The 16,595-nt window shown below is 41.9% G+C and overlaps 2 protein-coding genes across 3 annotated transcripts in view; one reads left to right on the top strand and one right to left on the bottom strand.

Moving 5' to 3' along the window:
• The window catches only part of TEX11 (testis expressed 11), a gene marked incomplete at both ends in the record, with an annotated part of 35,993 nt that extends 24,543 nt beyond the window's left edge, over positions 1 to 11,450 (bottom strand). The window contains 10 exons of the mRNA XM_082004196.1: positions 298 to 393; positions 1,196 to 1,253; positions 2,698 to 2,783; positions 5,241 to 5,321; positions 6,813 to 6,932; positions 7,015 to 7,095; positions 7,556 to 7,635; positions 8,822 to 8,906; positions 11,142 to 11,254; positions 11,351 to 11,450. Coding sequence (XP_081860322.1) covers positions 298 to 393; positions 1,196 to 1,253; positions 2,698 to 2,783; positions 5,241 to 5,321; positions 6,813 to 6,932; positions 7,015 to 7,095; positions 7,556 to 7,635; positions 8,822 to 8,906; positions 11,142 to 11,254; positions 11,351 to 11,450 — 900 coding nt within the window. The remainder of the gene's footprint in view (positions 1 to 297; positions 394 to 1,195; positions 1,254 to 2,697; positions 2,784 to 5,240; positions 5,322 to 6,812; positions 6,933 to 7,014; positions 7,096 to 7,555; positions 7,636 to 8,821; positions 8,907 to 11,141; positions 11,255 to 11,350) is intronic.
• Positions 11,451 to 11,708: 258 nt separating this feature from the next.
• LOC309408253 (nuclear cap-binding protein subunit 2) lies at positions 11,709 to 13,971 on the top strand (the record flags this gene model as incomplete). 2 transcript variants are annotated; one of them, XM_082004047.1, is made up of 4 exons in its annotated part: positions 11,709 to 11,795; positions 12,040 to 12,221; positions 13,055 to 13,193; positions 13,873 to 13,971. In XM_082004047.1, the coding sequence occupies 4 exons, from the start codon at positions 11,709 to 11,711 to the stop codon at positions 13,969 to 13,971; spliced, it is 507 nt and encodes a 168-aa protein (XP_081860173.1). The 2 variants fall into 2 exon arrangements, with proteins under 2 accessions (XP_081860173.1, XP_081860172.1); XM_082004046.1 differs by having other exon boundaries at positions 11,709 to 11,827; positions 12,048 to 12,221.
• Between the last annotated feature and the right edge of the window lie 2,624 nt (positions 13,972 to 16,595).

The following is a 16,595-nucleotide window of genomic DNA, read 5'->3' as shown; positions in this document are numbered from 1 at the left end:
TTGTCCAGTTTTCACGAATACATGCCAAAGAAAATTTAGTCGTATCATTATCAAAGGACCTCACTATTAATAGATACGAGGCAGCAAGACAGTTGTACATGTACATACAAACACGTATTTCTCTATAAGAAAGTTGGGAGCAACAAAACATATTTATGAGTATGAAAAGCAAAGCAAACACACCTTTGTCTGATGTCAAGGATAACATACCAGTGATTAATGTTTTCCATATTATTATGTTAATAAATGCTTGAGATTCAACTATTGCACACCATAAATACAGTAACACATTACTACCTGATTTGCCAAGCTTATAGCTTTCAATGCCTTGTCAAGATACAGATTGCAATCCCACTCGAAATAGGCTGTAGCTAACAATCGCAGCACTTTAGCCTGGAAAGAAAAACAAACTGGAAGTTTAAATGCTATCTGAAGAGCAGAAAAAAAATAGCCACACATGAACATACATATGAATACAAAAGATTTAAAATTTAAGGTTATTAAAAACAAAAGCTCTTTGAGTCAAAAGAATGCCTGCCTGGTATCAGACACATAAAGTGATTGCTCAGTTCTGAAGCGTATCCAGTCTTCAGCACTGCAATTCACACAGGACATGACTCAACGAGAGTTCAGAGAACAGAATGGTAGCAAGGAAAATCAGAGATGTGGGAAAAACAGAATGAAAGAAGAAATTGAAGGAGCAGGAGATACAAAACTTCACTGAGAGAAAAAAAGACATACATGATAATGGTCTTCAAATATATAAATGATTTATATAAAGATTATAAATCTTCTCCATATCCACTGTGGGTAGTAAAAGGAGCAATAGGCTTATGAATGAGATAGACAAACACATATCAGAAATGCCACAGATGTAACTGATGATGCCTTGAAAGAAGAGGGGGAAGGGAAAGGGAGAAGAGATGGCCTTTCAGGGTCTATTTCAGTCTTACTTTCTACAACTTAATTCTGTGAAATAGAAGATTCAAGTTTGATTTAAGGGCACCCATCAGTAACTGAACTCTCAGACTGACACTCATAACAACTGAACTTGCAACTTTGCCAAACTTCATAGCAGACAGTACTAAACCTGACAGTATAAACTGGTCAGGTTTGGCACAGCAGAGGCAGATGAAACAGTAGTCAGGTTAACAAATACCTCTTATTTGGAAATGGCAATTTCTGTATTTCTTACCTGCATTTCTTTGCCAACAGAATATTTCACATCCATCTTCCCAATGTCGTAACTCTCACTATCAATGATAAGTGAAAGTTCAAATTAAATGGGAAGACAGAGGTAAATTCAGCCAGTCTTCTGATACGTGCAACATTCCTATCCTTTCCCACTTCTTAACCAGTTAGAAACCACATAAATCACACAAACTAATCTCAGTACTCACTCTTACTAGAGAACAGAAAATTCTGCTTTCTTTCTAAATCCTCATATTAAAAATTGTGCTCAATCACTTTCTTCAACCTGTTGCACCACCTTCTGTAATATCTTCTATTCAAACATTTCAGTAGGCTTTATCAGTTTTAACCATAGGGGTTTTGAAGAAGCAAGTGTTCTCGTTCTCACCTGGCAAATAATATAGTCATACACAACCTGGTCTAAAGATCACAGCAAGTCAATAGCAGAGACAGAAACAGAACCGAGGAGTCATGATTCCCCATTCTCTTTTTAAAAGTTAAATGACAGCACAAAGGACCACCCAGGAGAAAATGCAGTGGTAATTCCACAAAACCATACTCAATTGCAAATGCTGTGAATGAAGAACTGTTAGATAGAAAAACAGTAACTGGGCATTTGTTTCCTTATCAAATATATTCTCAGTACAGGGAAATCTTAACCCACTAGATGGAGCTACATCTCTTTCTCCAGATAATGATTTGCACTTTTTCCACAAATTTTGTCATCATGACTCAGTATTTAATTTTCCACAAGAATAAAATATAAAATAGTCTCCAAAGCACCAGTTGTAATCAATTCTAAGCATTTCTACAAATCCTCTTTGACAACATACATGACCAGAACTAGTTCGAATTTGGTATGTTGCCATTCATTTTCTTCTATTTAAAAGAAAAAGAACAAGAAATAAAAACCAATTTTCTGAGCTGAGGCTGTGACCTTGGCATGAGGATACCCTTCCCGGTAACCTATATTTTTTCGTCCTTAGTAGTACCACATTACTTATTTGGATCCTACCCAAACCATACCCAACTTCCTTTTTCACCTTGATGTTTGTGTCTTTCATCACTCAAGGACTTGCTCTCAATGAAACACCTCCTTTATGAGAAATTCAAATACTGTTTAAAACAAATCAATTTAAAACCGGTCAGAACAATTCATCTACTCTTTTCCAAATTTTTCAAAACCCTTCACTATCATTTATGAATGGTACAAGAACTGGGAACAGCCTCTTGATAAAAATAATCTCTTTGGAGGAAGTGTTAGGGAGAGAATTGACGAGAACCATGGAAAGAAGACTTTCATTCTAATGATATGAAAATCTATGTGGAAAGCAGACATAAATGCTAGGCAACAGAGTAAGACAGTCACTGAGTATCTTCTCAGCTAATCTGGTTCAGCTAAAATCTTGTATTCTCACATTTTTAATTAAACCTCTACTTTCCCTTGCTCCCCACTCCTTCACACGTATTTTTACATCTCAAAAACAGGATTTTATTTTGTTTTACCTGAGCCAGAAGCAGCTCTGTTCATACCTCTTCCATTCATAGGTTTCCACTCCAAAATTGTAACAGAGGATTGACAGGTAACAGGTCTGCAAAAGACTCCTGCTTCATTAGATCTATGGCACTCCAGTCTCAGGTTCTTTACAATGCATTTTACTTTAAAGATATATCCACTGACCTTGTACAAGGGGATAATGAACATGACTAAAATGGAATCATAATTGTGTGGGAAAGTGAAGCATCATTAACTAGTCCAGGACACACAAAACAGCGGGATTCTTGAAACACATGAGGTAGAATAGTTCCTCAAGAACACTGAAAGTACTAGAACTATGTAAAGTAAAAAATAAAAATTAGAACTTGAGAGGAAAAATTGGAAGAGTACAACCTCATTTTTAAAAATGACAAAAAAGGTTTACATAGGTAAGTGAAGAGGACCTCTACCTCTTCCATGGTAGACTTCTTCCCAGCATGTTTCTTTGGGGTTAAAAGGGGATCATCCACACATTTTAGGAGAAAACTGTTTTTGAATGCTTGGTTATTCAGAGCACTGTTGCTTTCTGCTTTATCAGTCAGCTCCAAAAATCTCTGTTCATAACAACTTGTTTTTCCTTTGAAAAGATTTGCAGCTGTCATATGTCGCCCAAAGAAGAGACAGAAAAGTCACTTTATATGCTAACGGGCTGCCAATATTTATATCCATTTTGCCTCTGCAGTAACTTTCTTTTCAAAGTACGAATGACGTTTCTTGCAAGTGACTACAGATTTCAAATCCTCAAGCAAGAGTGAGAGAGGTAGCAAAACAGTTTGCTTCAAATTTATTGTTTATCTTATTGCAATCCAGAGATAAAAGCACAGATTCAGTATGCAGGAACAAAAACCCATCAAACTCAGATGTGAAAAGCTTACTTTTCATAAACGTTTTCTTTCCAGAACAGAAAGTTTACTGTATTGAGAGGGTTTCAGGCAAAGTGTTCAGCATAACGCTGCAGACATACTGTGGCATACCCTAGTCATTGACTTGCATGCTTGGAAACGACATATTTCAAAGGATAATTAAAATACTATTTCAGTGAATGACTGTGTTCCAGGTGTCAAGCATAACACTAAATATCCCCATAAACCTGGCACCTCGCTGAACAACAAGTGTTTGGAACAACTCTGGCATTTCAGCCTCTAGGGCAAGAGTTCCCAGTTATGGTTCATAGACCACTGATGATCCACAAGCTGCAAATCCTCTCCAGCTGACCTCTGGTACCACACATTATTGTAATGCAACAGTCTCCTTGTGATACTCTGCAAGTGCTCTCTGGTACAATGGCAGCCTGGAAGAGTTAAGGACTGACGGCTACCTAGTGGTCCAAAAGTTTCAAAGTCACTCAGCAATCACTAGCTCTTTCCTTTTTTCTCATCCTTTAAACCAGATGTAAATTTTATCTCTCATGATCAGAAACCTTTTCCTTGTCTCCATCAGTGCTTCTGGTTTGTGAAGAACTTTCATCATGAGAAGTTCAATACTATTTAATGGAGGAGTTTAAGCAGAAAGCGTGAAATTCATTTAAAATGAAATGTGGAACATTTCCCAGATCCCAGTGAATATTTTCAACAATTCACAGTGAGGAGCTCTGCTCTTATGATCCAAATCAAAGCTAGACCCCGGCAACTGACTTAGTCACTCAGATGCACTGAACAAGGCCTGCAGATCACAAAAAACAATTTAAAATTGGTTGGAGTTTAATTGGTTAAAAACCCAATTAAACTCCAACCATATTTCCCATATTCTTCTTTCAGAATTCAAATCTATCCCTTGAATTTTATTACCTGTACCACAGAGACAGGAACAAAATGTTTCCTAAATACTGGGAAACTGTTAAAGTAAGCAAATGAAAATAAATGTGGGAAAGTTTATTCTGATATAATCATATTAGACTTTTATCTTTCCAAACAAAGAACTAGTCTGCATATGCTAGAGTTTGTTTTCTCTGGACGTTGTTCTGTGATGCCAGAACTACAAAAAAACCACAGTTTAGTGCAATGGGAAGCCTCCATTCATAGCTCTACAACGTCATGAAGATGAAGATTAGTATTGAAGGTAGTGACAGACTTGCATATCAAAAACTTAGTAACTCAGCTCTTCTCTTGTCCCATCTGTCTCCAGACAAAAGTTCACATGCGTACAAGTGAAGAAGCAATATACAAGATCAAGATGAAAAATGCAGCTGGTTCTGTAGAAGAGTAGGTGGCATATGATATTTAGAAATCTTTTTGCCTTGCTTGCCGATACGTCTTCTCTCATTCTTTAAGAAGAGTTTATCATTCCATTTCAAATGATAAACTATGAGAAAAAAAATGAACTTTGAAGAAAGAAACTGTGTTAATGCACGATTTTTAGTAGGAAGATCTCAAAGAAGCAACCAACCACAGAAGAAATACACCGTTCAGAGTACTTTTCAAAATGTAATACGGCATATGTCATACTTTAACATATAGAGAGGAAAGCAGATTTTCAAAGTTTGGAATGATAAAGAATGGATGATTTCACTTACCTCTTTTGGCAATTTCATCAATATATCTTTGCAGCGCTGCACACACATCACCGCTTTCTGAAAATCCCCTTGAGCAACTGCCTAAGAAAGCAGTAGAGCATGCCAACAAACTGCTAGTGAGCAACTTGTCTTTAAAATTAATTAAAAGACTGAGTCTCTGAAATAGGACTTGTTTTTTTCACATTCAGTAAAACTAGGTTTAGGATTAGATATATGTCTTTACAGTGCTACAATAATCCTATAAATTTCTATATATTGCCAGATGATGAAGACATCCAGAAAAACACTGCAGTCCTTACATACTGTGAGAAGGCCAGATGCACAGCACAAGTTCATTCAGATGTTAAGATGATACAACAGTTCAGCAAATCTTAAACCACCTCTCCAATAATTTAAAGTCCTCTTTAGTCTCCATGATCAAACTAAAAATTTTGGCCACTGCTTTGGCCTGTTTAGGGAAACTCTTGAGAGTTTTGGGGATAGCACTCCTCTTCTAGATACTGTGGTCAGTGGTGTTAGCAACAAATGCAGGCAACTACATTTTGCCATATTTACACTCAGATGTCTGTCATACCCTGTAGCATTGATAAAGTACGCAGAAACTTCAGTCAGGCACAACAATGCCTCACAAAACTTAGAATTTCTAAATTACACACTTCAAATTATTGTAATTTGTGTTGTTGATGCCCTAGAAAATCTTTAGTACTTTTTCAGACTTCTCTCATATTGTGCTAGGCCTTTTTTTTTTAATAATTATCACCATGATATTTACCTCACTGTCTTATGTTGGAGGTTGAGACTTTAAAGAAAATAATAAATATAATGGAACTCACTATTTCCAGATCTTGTAATTTTATACTGATTCTCCCACTGTTCAAAGCCTTTATATGTGGAACACAGCATATGGAAGAGAGGGTATTCATGTATAGAAAGATCTCCATCTGATGCTATATAATATTAATAGCTTTGATGATGTTTATGAGTTTGCAGAGTCATGAAGTTGTAATTTACAGAAGACTTTGCACATGTGGCTTATAGTCTCTACTTGCTAGATATGAACCTTGCCTATCTGCAGCCATGATGAATACTACCTTCATATACTTTCAGTCAGCCTAGCTGCAAATACTAGTGCAGTATGATGAGTATTCCAAAGTGACTAGTCTTGCTGTACACACGTTACATGAACGCAGTTTGGGGGACCCAGGCTCCACACCAGTCCTATCCCCCTTCTTCAGTCAAACACATGACACCTTTGGAACTGACACATTTATGATTCAGAAAGGCAGCTGTTTGTTTTATAAACAGTCATGCCAGCCAAATCATACAGCAACAAATCTGAACTAGAAGATATAAACACCACAGCAGAAATTACTGCAATAAATTAGGCAAATTAAAAATCATTAAATGATTGCAACACTGAATGCAAACACAAGATCTGCTATCTTACATCTAAGTGAAGGAAATATATCCCTCAGCAAGTCTTCAATGCCAAGCATTCGTACATCTAACAACTGGGTCAGTTTGCCTCTATACCCTTAGTGACTTATAAGGAAAATCTGGAGGAACACATACTGATTCAGCCTGGTAAGAGAGTACTTTGAAGAGGTTCTTCTCCACATCAGCTTTGTGCACATGAATATCTGCTTCACCATCGCTCCCCTTAAGTAACTTCGCATACAGTTTTTCTATACTCTGGAAAACAAAGTGTAGGCATTACCCATGGAACTTACAAATAGGTGTGTTTATAAGAAATTAAACCTGGAAAAGAACTTACAGTCATGGCAATCTCTAGAAATCCATCAGCAAGATCAGCTTTTCCAATATCTATCCATCCTTTCCCAGTTTTCATAGACATCTGAAGGAGAAAATTATAAGAGCTTTGTGAAAACATAGCCACTTTCAAGAAAGGCCATGTTAGATTTTATCTCATTGATGCACATATCTAATGTAGGAGAGGGGTATTTTAGCTCTTCAGTTTCTGAGAAGTGCCTCTCATGTCTGAATGATGCCCTTAACACTTAGATGCAGCGTAAGACTTATGGTGCTCTACTAGACAATATTAGAAGATACTGAAATAAATGAAAATGCTGCTCATATGACATTTTACCGTATGACAAAGACGTGATGCTAACAGCACACTTCTGTCCAGAAATTCGTAACTGCACTGCCTCAGAAAGGTATCCCTGTCTCCCTTCAGCATGTTACCCAGAACTACAGGTATATTCCACTCCCTTTCCAAAGCCACCATAACAGGGTTTGACGGTTTCCCTTGGGTGTTCAACAGCACTTCATTGCTCACCCACCATTAGCCTTACCAAAATCTGCCTTCGAATAGTTCCCTCAGGAGGATCACTGCCTTCACAAAGGCACACCAGTCTGCAAGCAACAAACCGTACTGCAAGAAAACAAAGCAGACATTCCTAAGTTCCCTTTTATTTTTTTATTTTTTCAGAAAGTCAGGCCCTGCCGTATTTGAAAGACTGCTTGCCATTTTAAATTACAAGAGAGAAAAATTTGAAAGTTTCAGGAGTCAAAGCAGTCTGAATTTTATCCAAGCTGCTTAAAACTGCTTTTTACGCGGTAAGAAAAAAAGATATTCTCATCAAAATAACTATTAAACACTTTAGAGAGAGTTTAAGTTACATACATGGTATTCAAAGACTTAATTACATTGCAGGTGCTTACAGTAACATGTCTGGAGAGCCTCAAAATAGCCTTGAGCAAAATAGGGTAATGCAGTTTAATAATCTTTACATTTTCAAAGTAAAAAGCAAAAATATTTTCAGGCCTTCCTTATACATCAGGGATGGAAAAGAGACCACTTAAGGTATTTAAAATAGCTTCTCCCTGGCCCTTCAGCTGTGATACAAGATCTGAGAACATTATGGTCTACAATTACCACTTATTTTGTGTAAACTTACCCTTTTCCCTTTACCTGATATAATTTATACGACGCAGATTATATGTAATTTTGACTATAATCCCTCAAGACAAAAATGTAGGCCAGATATTGCAATCCTGCAGAACCACATAAAGAGCAGGTTGAGGGAAAAGACCAAAAGCTCGCTTCTGCTTTCCCCCAGCCTTGTTCCTGGCTTCAAGTGACTCTACCAGCTAAAGCAGGGAGGTAAAAAAGGGATTCAGAGTTTTTCTGTATGTAAACATTGATGAGATTGTTTCTTTAATGTAACTATCTCATTTGATATAAATTAAGTGACCAACAATCTAAAATTTACATCCATGTTATTTCCATACATTTTTAGATTAAAAACATAGCATTAGAAGGCAAATTACAGCTTCTGTTGGTCACATCACCTCTTTACTGATGCTCTGGCACAGAAAGGGGGAGTGATGAGAATGCCTACATTAATTGTGTGTCACAAGGAGATAGCTATTACACCAGGATGCTCCTTCCTGAACTGTTTATACAAGCTCAGCTGTATATTTTCCTCTGCCTACACCCTATCTGCAAAGATCCAAACAAATTTACAGCACTACATATATGCAGTCAGCAGAGAGTTTTTCGGTTTTGTGCTACAGTACACAAACCACATTTAGGAAGGTATAGAATACATACGTACGTTTAGCTCTTTGCTCGTCATTGACAACAGAACCCGCGTGTTTGGTCACAGCCCAGTTCCACAGGCTTATTGCACTCTCTTCAACCTGAGCAGGAGAATTCCATTAGATTTAATTTTGCCCTGGATTTGGGTCACATTGAAATTTGCTGCTGGAAAAGGAACTATCTTTCATGTGTATCACAGTAATAACCTGTCCACATGTTTGTGCAACTTCTTTTAACACTGGAGTCAAAAGGGTGAGTTTTCCATGAAACTGCTACATGATCCCACAGGGAGATCTGGGATAGCGACCTGAAAACAGGTATGCTGAACAGACCACATAGCATTTCTTCAGCTAAAAATATGGATTATTCTTTTCTACAGATCCATCATTTCAGAAGAATTATAAGCAGCTGGCAGGAAGCACATACATAAGTATATTTCATAAGATATACTCAGTCTTATAAAAGAATATTTCACATCTTCTAAAAACATGAGCGCACTGCTAAAATGAAGCAAGGTAAGAAAGAACATGACTGTGTAAATCCAAGCCTGACAAGACCTGAAACTAAAAAGAACTAATTAATCATATGACTTAATAGCACGTGTACATATACATCACATCATCCATCAATGCCTTCAGCTCCAATTTGCAATTATGCATAATAGCAAATTCTACAAGTGGTGCGCTTCAGAAACATTCAAGTATGATCCTAAACAAATCCCATTAATCTGTCATATTACTGAAATGTCCTAACCTATGTTTCTATCAAGTCCTTTTCCAAACTTAGCAAAACATGACCTCACTTACCCTATCCATCTGGGATGAAGTTTTCTCACAAACACTCATAGATACAAAATTTGTGCAACAGCTCATCACTATGACCAAAATATAACTGATGCACTGGCAGCTTTCAGAATACATCATGTACATTTTAAACAGATGTTGAAAAATTTGAAGATGTTGAAAAGAGCTGTAAGAATTGTATCAGGGTTGAAAACATATCTATAGTAAGGCTTCACCTCTTTTGCCTATCAAAAAGAAAACTAAGTAGTTTAATTATTTTAAATAGCTACATTGGGAAACTACTGACACCAGCAAACAGAGAACAAAAGCTACTGATGATATACTCCTGTTAAAAAGATGACGCAGTTCTACATAAAGGCAATAAGCTCCTTTAACAACCCACATTGAAGGGCTGCACTTTCCATCACTTCAAATCCTAGTTTCCATGGCAGATCTTGCCTACAAATACACTCTTGCCTAACTAGGAAACATTTTATGGCCCCTTTTATTGAAGGGATCAGATTACAAATTAATGATGTCTCCTTTCTTTAAAAATAATTTAGCCCAACTGTTTCAGGAAGAACTCAAGTTTTATGCTCTTGTATTTCTTTACAGACTGCACTGAGCATGCTTTATGTTGTGACACTTGCTAACTTATCTTCCTCCTTGTCACAAATTCAGGACTTTCAGATCAGTCCCCCTCAGCTGATACAGAGTTAAATCTCTTTTCAAAATAAAATTCTGAAGGAAAAGGTTGGACAGTATCTCAGCTGGACTTGGTTTTATTCCACATTCATGTATTACCCATCAGATTTCTTTTTGAAAAAGGCCTTTTAAAGGCATTAGTAGTAGACATTTACTACTTTATAAGTACTCTAGAAGAAATACACAGAAAGAAAAAGAATTAAAAACATAAACAACAACCTAATTATCTTTTATAATGTACAAAAATTAGTACATCCCACTATAATATTACCAACTGAGTTTACCAGGCAGGTAAAACGACATGTTTGCTTGTTTACTTCTTCCACAAGCATCCACTCTCATTATCGAAACCATGTTCAGGATGAGATGGACCTCTCCTCTGACCCAGTACCAAATTCTTAACGTATCAGCACTCTATGCTTGCATTTTTATTTAAATTACAATTAGATCCTACTAGAAAATTGAAATAATGAAAACCTTAACATCACTAAGAGACCAAGAGACCAGTAACTTTTCCCATTATGATGCACACTTTTACACTGAAGATCAGCATTTTGCATTTTAAATGTTTTATTTTAAAAGATGTAACATTTTCCACTTTATTTTGGGCCTTCACGCTACTGGGTCAGAAAATGAAGAAATAATCCGCTATGTTTACGCTCCAGGAGCGCTAGAGTTAAACCTTCAGCTTCACTGCAGAAGACGAGAGGCAAGAGCACGTGCCGGCAGGGCGGCCGCGGCCGCGGCCACCGGACCGGGCAGCGCTCCTGCGGGGCGGGAAGGACAGGAAACCCCCACTTCTTCAGGCGGGGTGGAGAAGGGCACTGGGCCCGGAGGCCGGGGCTTTACCTCAGCCCCGGTCCCGTCCTCCTCAGAGACGCTCCCCGCAGCCTGGAAGAGCTCCTCAGTGAGGGCGGCGATGCGGGACGGCGCCTCCTCCCTCAGCAGCTCCCGCACGAGCCCTGTAAGACAGGGCGAGAGAAGGGTGTGAGATACAGCCCAACAACAGGCGGCGCCGCCAGGCGCTTATGGCGAAGGCAGCCGTCGGCCCGCAGCACCTTCCACCACCGCCGCCAGCTGCACCGCCACCATGGCCGCCACCGCGCCACCCGCGCACTGTGAGAAGACCGGACTGGCGCCAAATGCATGGCTGCGCATGCGCACCTCCCGCCCTGCGAGCGCACCGCCGCGGAGGATGCCGGGTCCGGAGGCACAGCCGCGCCGAACCCAGCGCTCACAGTGAATCCGCGCGCCGATTGGCTGTCCGGCGCTACCGGCCCACCTTCCCGCCCCGAGCGACAGGCGCCGGGACCAATCAGGCGGCGCGGCGGACCCGTTCTCCCGCTTGCCGTCCGGTGGGCGCCGCGGCGGTTCTGGAAGGATCCTGGGAGCAGGGCCCAGCCGGGCGCAGGCGAGATGTCGGGGCTGCTCCACACGACGCTGAGTGGGCTCAACAGCGACTCCTACTGCGAGATCAGCCAGTACCGCGACCAGCACTTCCGGGTGCGCCCAGCGGCCAGGCCTGAAGCGCGGGGGTGGGGGGGCCTGAGGCGGTGGGGCCCGGCCGGGGCGGGGGGTGGAGCAGCGCCTGGAGGGGAGGGCTGTCGCTGGGGCGAGTCCGTGCGAGGTGCCGGCGGGCGGGAGGGCACTGCATCTCCGGGGCGGCGGGAGGTGCCTCCTGAGGCCTGGTGCTGGGAGCGGGGCGGCAGGCGTGCTCACCCTGCTGCGTGCTCCCCTCTGCCCTTAGGGTAGCAGGCAGCTGCAGGAGAAATCCCTGAAAATTTCCTCTACGCTGTATGTTGGCAACCTGTCGTTCTACACCACCGAGGAGCAGATCCAGGAGCTCTTCTCCAAGTGTGGAGATGTCAAGAGGATTGTCATGGGGCTGGACAAGATCAAGAAAACCCCCTGTGGCTTCTGCTTTGTGGAGTATCCTTTCTGGTTCCCTGCTACTGTCAGCCCGTGTGTGGTTGCCACCTTTAGTTTCTCTAATCACAGCAAGCTTAGCTGTACTGCTGTGGAAAACCTGAAAAGAAGTGATAGTCAAGTGCTTTCTACCAGGTGCTTCCCTTCCAACCTTGCTACTTCACCACCACCACTTTAATTGAGAGGCAGACTGTACAGTGGTGCCTTAGCTGAAAAGTGCTACTGCTGCTGTACTTCCTGGAGGTGGCAGAGAACTCCTTTAATTTGTCCATTTCTTTAACGATTTTAGGGCCAAAATGAGAACTGTTGCAGTCGTCACTCTGAACTCTTGCATGGCCAAAGCACACGTTCACTTTCTCACCTTGACTTTACACCTGAATGAACTAGCAGAATAATCCATGGCAGTATTCCCAAACACAGGGTGTACGCTTGTACAAGTTGTACCATGAACTCTCTCTGCAAAGCTATCTTGTGAGGCCTGCCCCTCTTTTTCAAATTCAGTCAATTTCCCTGTAGTATAGAAAAGCATATTACAGATTTCTTGCCCTTAGCAAAGCTTTAACATGTTTGTTTCATCTACTTGTGAAATTAGTAATCCAAAGCTGCTACTTGTCTGTGCAGGTTCTAACGTTAGCAAGTTCAGAATCCTTTCGGAGTGGGAGCTGGTTTTAGCTTGGATTTATATGAGCACAGGTTTTATCCCATAGAGGAGACCAGGAAGAGTAGAAAAGGCTGGAAGGGAAGATTTTTCTGCTTCTTAAATACAATAGTTCTCTTTTTATTTTCCCTGTATCCAACAAAACAGCATGCTTAGTTCTCCTTATAGTATGCTTCAGATACTACACAAGAGCAGATGCTGAACACGCAATGCGATTTATCAATGGCACACGACTAGATGACCGCATTATTCGAACTGACTGGGATGCAGGGTTTAAGGAAGGGCGACAGTATGGAAGAGGAAAGACTGGAGGACAGGTAAGGGCAATACCAGTTCATACCTTGAATTTGATCCCCCTAAGACTGTGTACTGCTTTGCTAGTTTTATCTCGTGCAGAACAATGTGTAGACTGTAAAGACCTGATGATGAACTTTAGCCTCTCCCAGGTTGTTTTGATAACTGAAGCCTGGTGTTAAATGCTAGAAGTAGAACTTAAGGCCATTTCTGTCTAGGACTCCAAACTTCCTGCAATGCAAGCAGAATGTTCCCTAATGAAAGCTAGTACTCTTAAAATGATGCAGAATTTGAATGGAGAGGGACAGCATATCTGCTAGGCCAATCTTATAACATGCAGTTTGCCCCAGTGTGAAAGTGAGGTTCCTTTGCAAATCACCAGGGCGGAGGGGAGAAAAAGTTCTGGAGGACAAGCCTGGCAATTCAGAAAGCTGGACTGCAAAGCTGAATGAAAATATTTTGGGGTTGTCTTTGCTTCTTGTCTAAAAAGACCTTAGCCATCAGATATATCCTTATTTGTCATTTTCACCACCATTACCACCTTCTTGGTGGATTATTTGAAGAGATTTCAAATGAGCCAAAGTGCTTCTAACCTGAACTTCAGTTCCCCACCAACTGAGTAAGGAGGGGATGATGATTCTGAAGTCTAGCAGGAGACTGTCAGTGCAGGGTACTAATATCTGTGTTATTGCTGTGCCCCAGGTGCGAGATGAGTACCGGACAGACTACGATGTGGGAAGAGGTGGCTTTGGCAAGATCATTCAGATGCAAAAGGCAAATCATCAGCCTGCAATCTATTAATTGCCTCATGGGTCCTAGCTCGTAGAGGGCTCTGTCCTTCCTGTTCTCGCATTTTGGATTGGGGTAGGGAGGGAGATCCAAGTTCCAGCAAAAGGTGACCCTCCTTAGACTGTGGATATACATGTATTCATTCCCCCTTCCTTCTGGGCTAGAGAGGATGTTCTGTGCTGATACAGGGCAACAAGGGAAAAAAAATGGACAGCTCTGCAGGATTCTGGGTAAGAAGAAATGCAATATGTCACACACACCTTGTGCTATGACATACTCTTCACGTTGCAGCTAAGCAGGTGGCTTCCTCCAAGCTGCAACTGCAGCTGTGGTTGCTCTCAGATGGAACTTCTTAAAAGCTTACCACCATTGGAGCCCTCCACGTGCCTGGGCACCTTGTGGGGATGCACAAGAGATTCAGGTTTGTAATTTACAACCTCATCTGCTTACAAAGCAGAGTCGCTATTTGGGTGAGAGAAGTGGAACAAGGTCTTATCATCCACTTGGAGGTGCTTGTCTGCACATCTAGCCCTTGGGTTGGTCAGGGCCTGCAGAGCATTTCTCTTTTATGATGCCCCCAGTGCTGCCTGGCTTTTCAGATCCTCACTGTTTGGCGTGATTTTGTTAAAAGTTTCTTTTAATTTTTTAAATAAACAGTTGTATTGGGTCTGACTGAGATGGAGTTATTTTCCTCTTAGCAGCCCTCATAGTGTTGTGCTTTATATTGTTAGCCCCGAAGGTGTTGATAACACACCCATGTTTTGGCTGCTGCTGAGCAGTGCTCAGCAGCATCAGAGCTGTCTCTCCAACATTCCCTCCCTCTCACCTCACGAGTAGGCTTGGGGGTGGGCAAGATCTTGGGAGGGGACAGAGCCAGGGCAGCTGACTCAAACTGGACAAAGGGAGATTCCCTACTGTATGAGGGCTGCTCAGCAATACAAGCTAAGAGAAAGGAGGGGAGGGGGATATTCGTTATTATACTTGTCTTCTGGAGAAACTGCTACGCATGCTGAAGCCCTGCTTCCAGGGAAGTGGCTGGACATGACCTGCTGGTGGGAAGTAGAGAGTAAATCTTTCGTTTTCCTTTGCTTCCATGTGTGGCCTTGCTTTTGCTTTTATTTAACTGTCTTTATCTTGACCCACAAGTTCTTTCCCATCTTATTTTCGCCCCCTCCCCACCCACCCCACCACCCCCCCCAATCTTGCTGAGGAGGGGAGTGACGGAGCAGCTTGGTGGGCACCTGGCATCCAGACAAAGTCAAAGCACTGTAAGTCCTTTTTGATGCCCAATGTGGGGCACGAGACAACAGCACTTCTGTATTAAGTGTGCTATAGCTATAGTAGTTATTAAGTAGCAAGCTTCTGTGCGGGTCACAGAGTTTGTTGGCTGTGCTGCTTATCTCTCTTACTTGCTGAGCTTGGGAACACGCTAGTACAAACAACGGCTGTGTGCTGTGCCCTGGCTTTGGTGGCCTTGCTGTGCTGGGGGAGCTATCTATCTTGTGGAGAGGATGAGGGAATACATCTCTCTCCCTTCCTGGGATTGATGTGGGTGGTTTTATTATGCAGGCTTCCGAGGTCCTCGCTCACCCTTACGTGAGCTGTTTCATGCTACTAATTAACACTGTTGGTATATTACGGGGTTTGTGGAATCTCATGTCATCCTGGTGTAAGAGAAGACAACTTTTGGGTGAGGCAAGACTGAAATGTGCCCTGACGCAGCCTGGGCGGCAGGGCGTGTGGAAGGATTCGGGCAGGTTCCTAGGGCGGTTATCACCTCCCATAGCCTGGGACTCCTCACCTGAACAGGCAAGTAACCCTGGCAAACTGATGTGCCACCTGATAGAAGGGTGCCTTGCCTACCCCGGTGAAAACCAGCATCTTCTAGCACTGTACTGGGGCTTGGCCTGTGCCTACTGAGGCGCAGTTCAGTACTAGCAGAGGACTGTGGTTAAGTCAGGGATGCAAACCACCTCTGAGAATACCCTGACTGAGACTGGCGTGCAAACTACAGCTGAGGGCATGACAGTAGAGATAGGGACCCAAACAATAACAACTACAATTGTCCCAGTAGTGAAAAAGAAACAGTGGACAAGGAGGTCAACGGGTTCATATCATTGATTAATAAGGGAGGAGGAAGAAAAGAAAGGATTTGATCAAGAAGCTGGTCCTTTGGCAAAGAAATTGGAGGAAGGAGTGAGGGAATTCAGACAAGAAGCAGAAACTACCTGGTCTCTGACCTCATCAGAACTTTGAGACATGCAGAAAAATTACAGCCACCAGCCAGGTGCGTGGATTGCTGCCTGGCTGCTCCGATGCTGCATAACGGGGCTGACAGTCAGCAACTGAAAGATAGGGAAGCCCAACGGCTGGGATCTCTTGCTAGAAACTGGGGAATTGAGAGAGGAATTGGAAAGGAGGCAGCAATTTGCAGTCTCTGAAGACGGCTTCTCGCAAGTGTGAGGGCAAGATACCTGTTCAAGACAAATACCATGAACTCCCCAGGGAAGTGGACTATTGCACATGAAGGCCTCCAGTACCTGAGAGAATTAGCAGTGCTGGAAGTCATCTACAGTGATCTAGACACTGATGAGCTCTTCAAAGATCCAGAGGATGTCCTGTGCACATGAGCCATG

This window comes from Phaethon aethereus (genome assembly GCF_964289735.1).
Source record: "Phaethon aethereus genome assembly, chromosome: 10".
Classification (NCBI taxonomy): domain Eukaryota; kingdom Metazoa; phylum Chordata; class Aves; order Phaethontiformes; family Phaethontidae; genus Phaethon; species Phaethon aethereus.
Note: the sequence above shows the minus strand (reverse complement) of the source record. Positions and strands in the feature narration are given on the sequence as shown.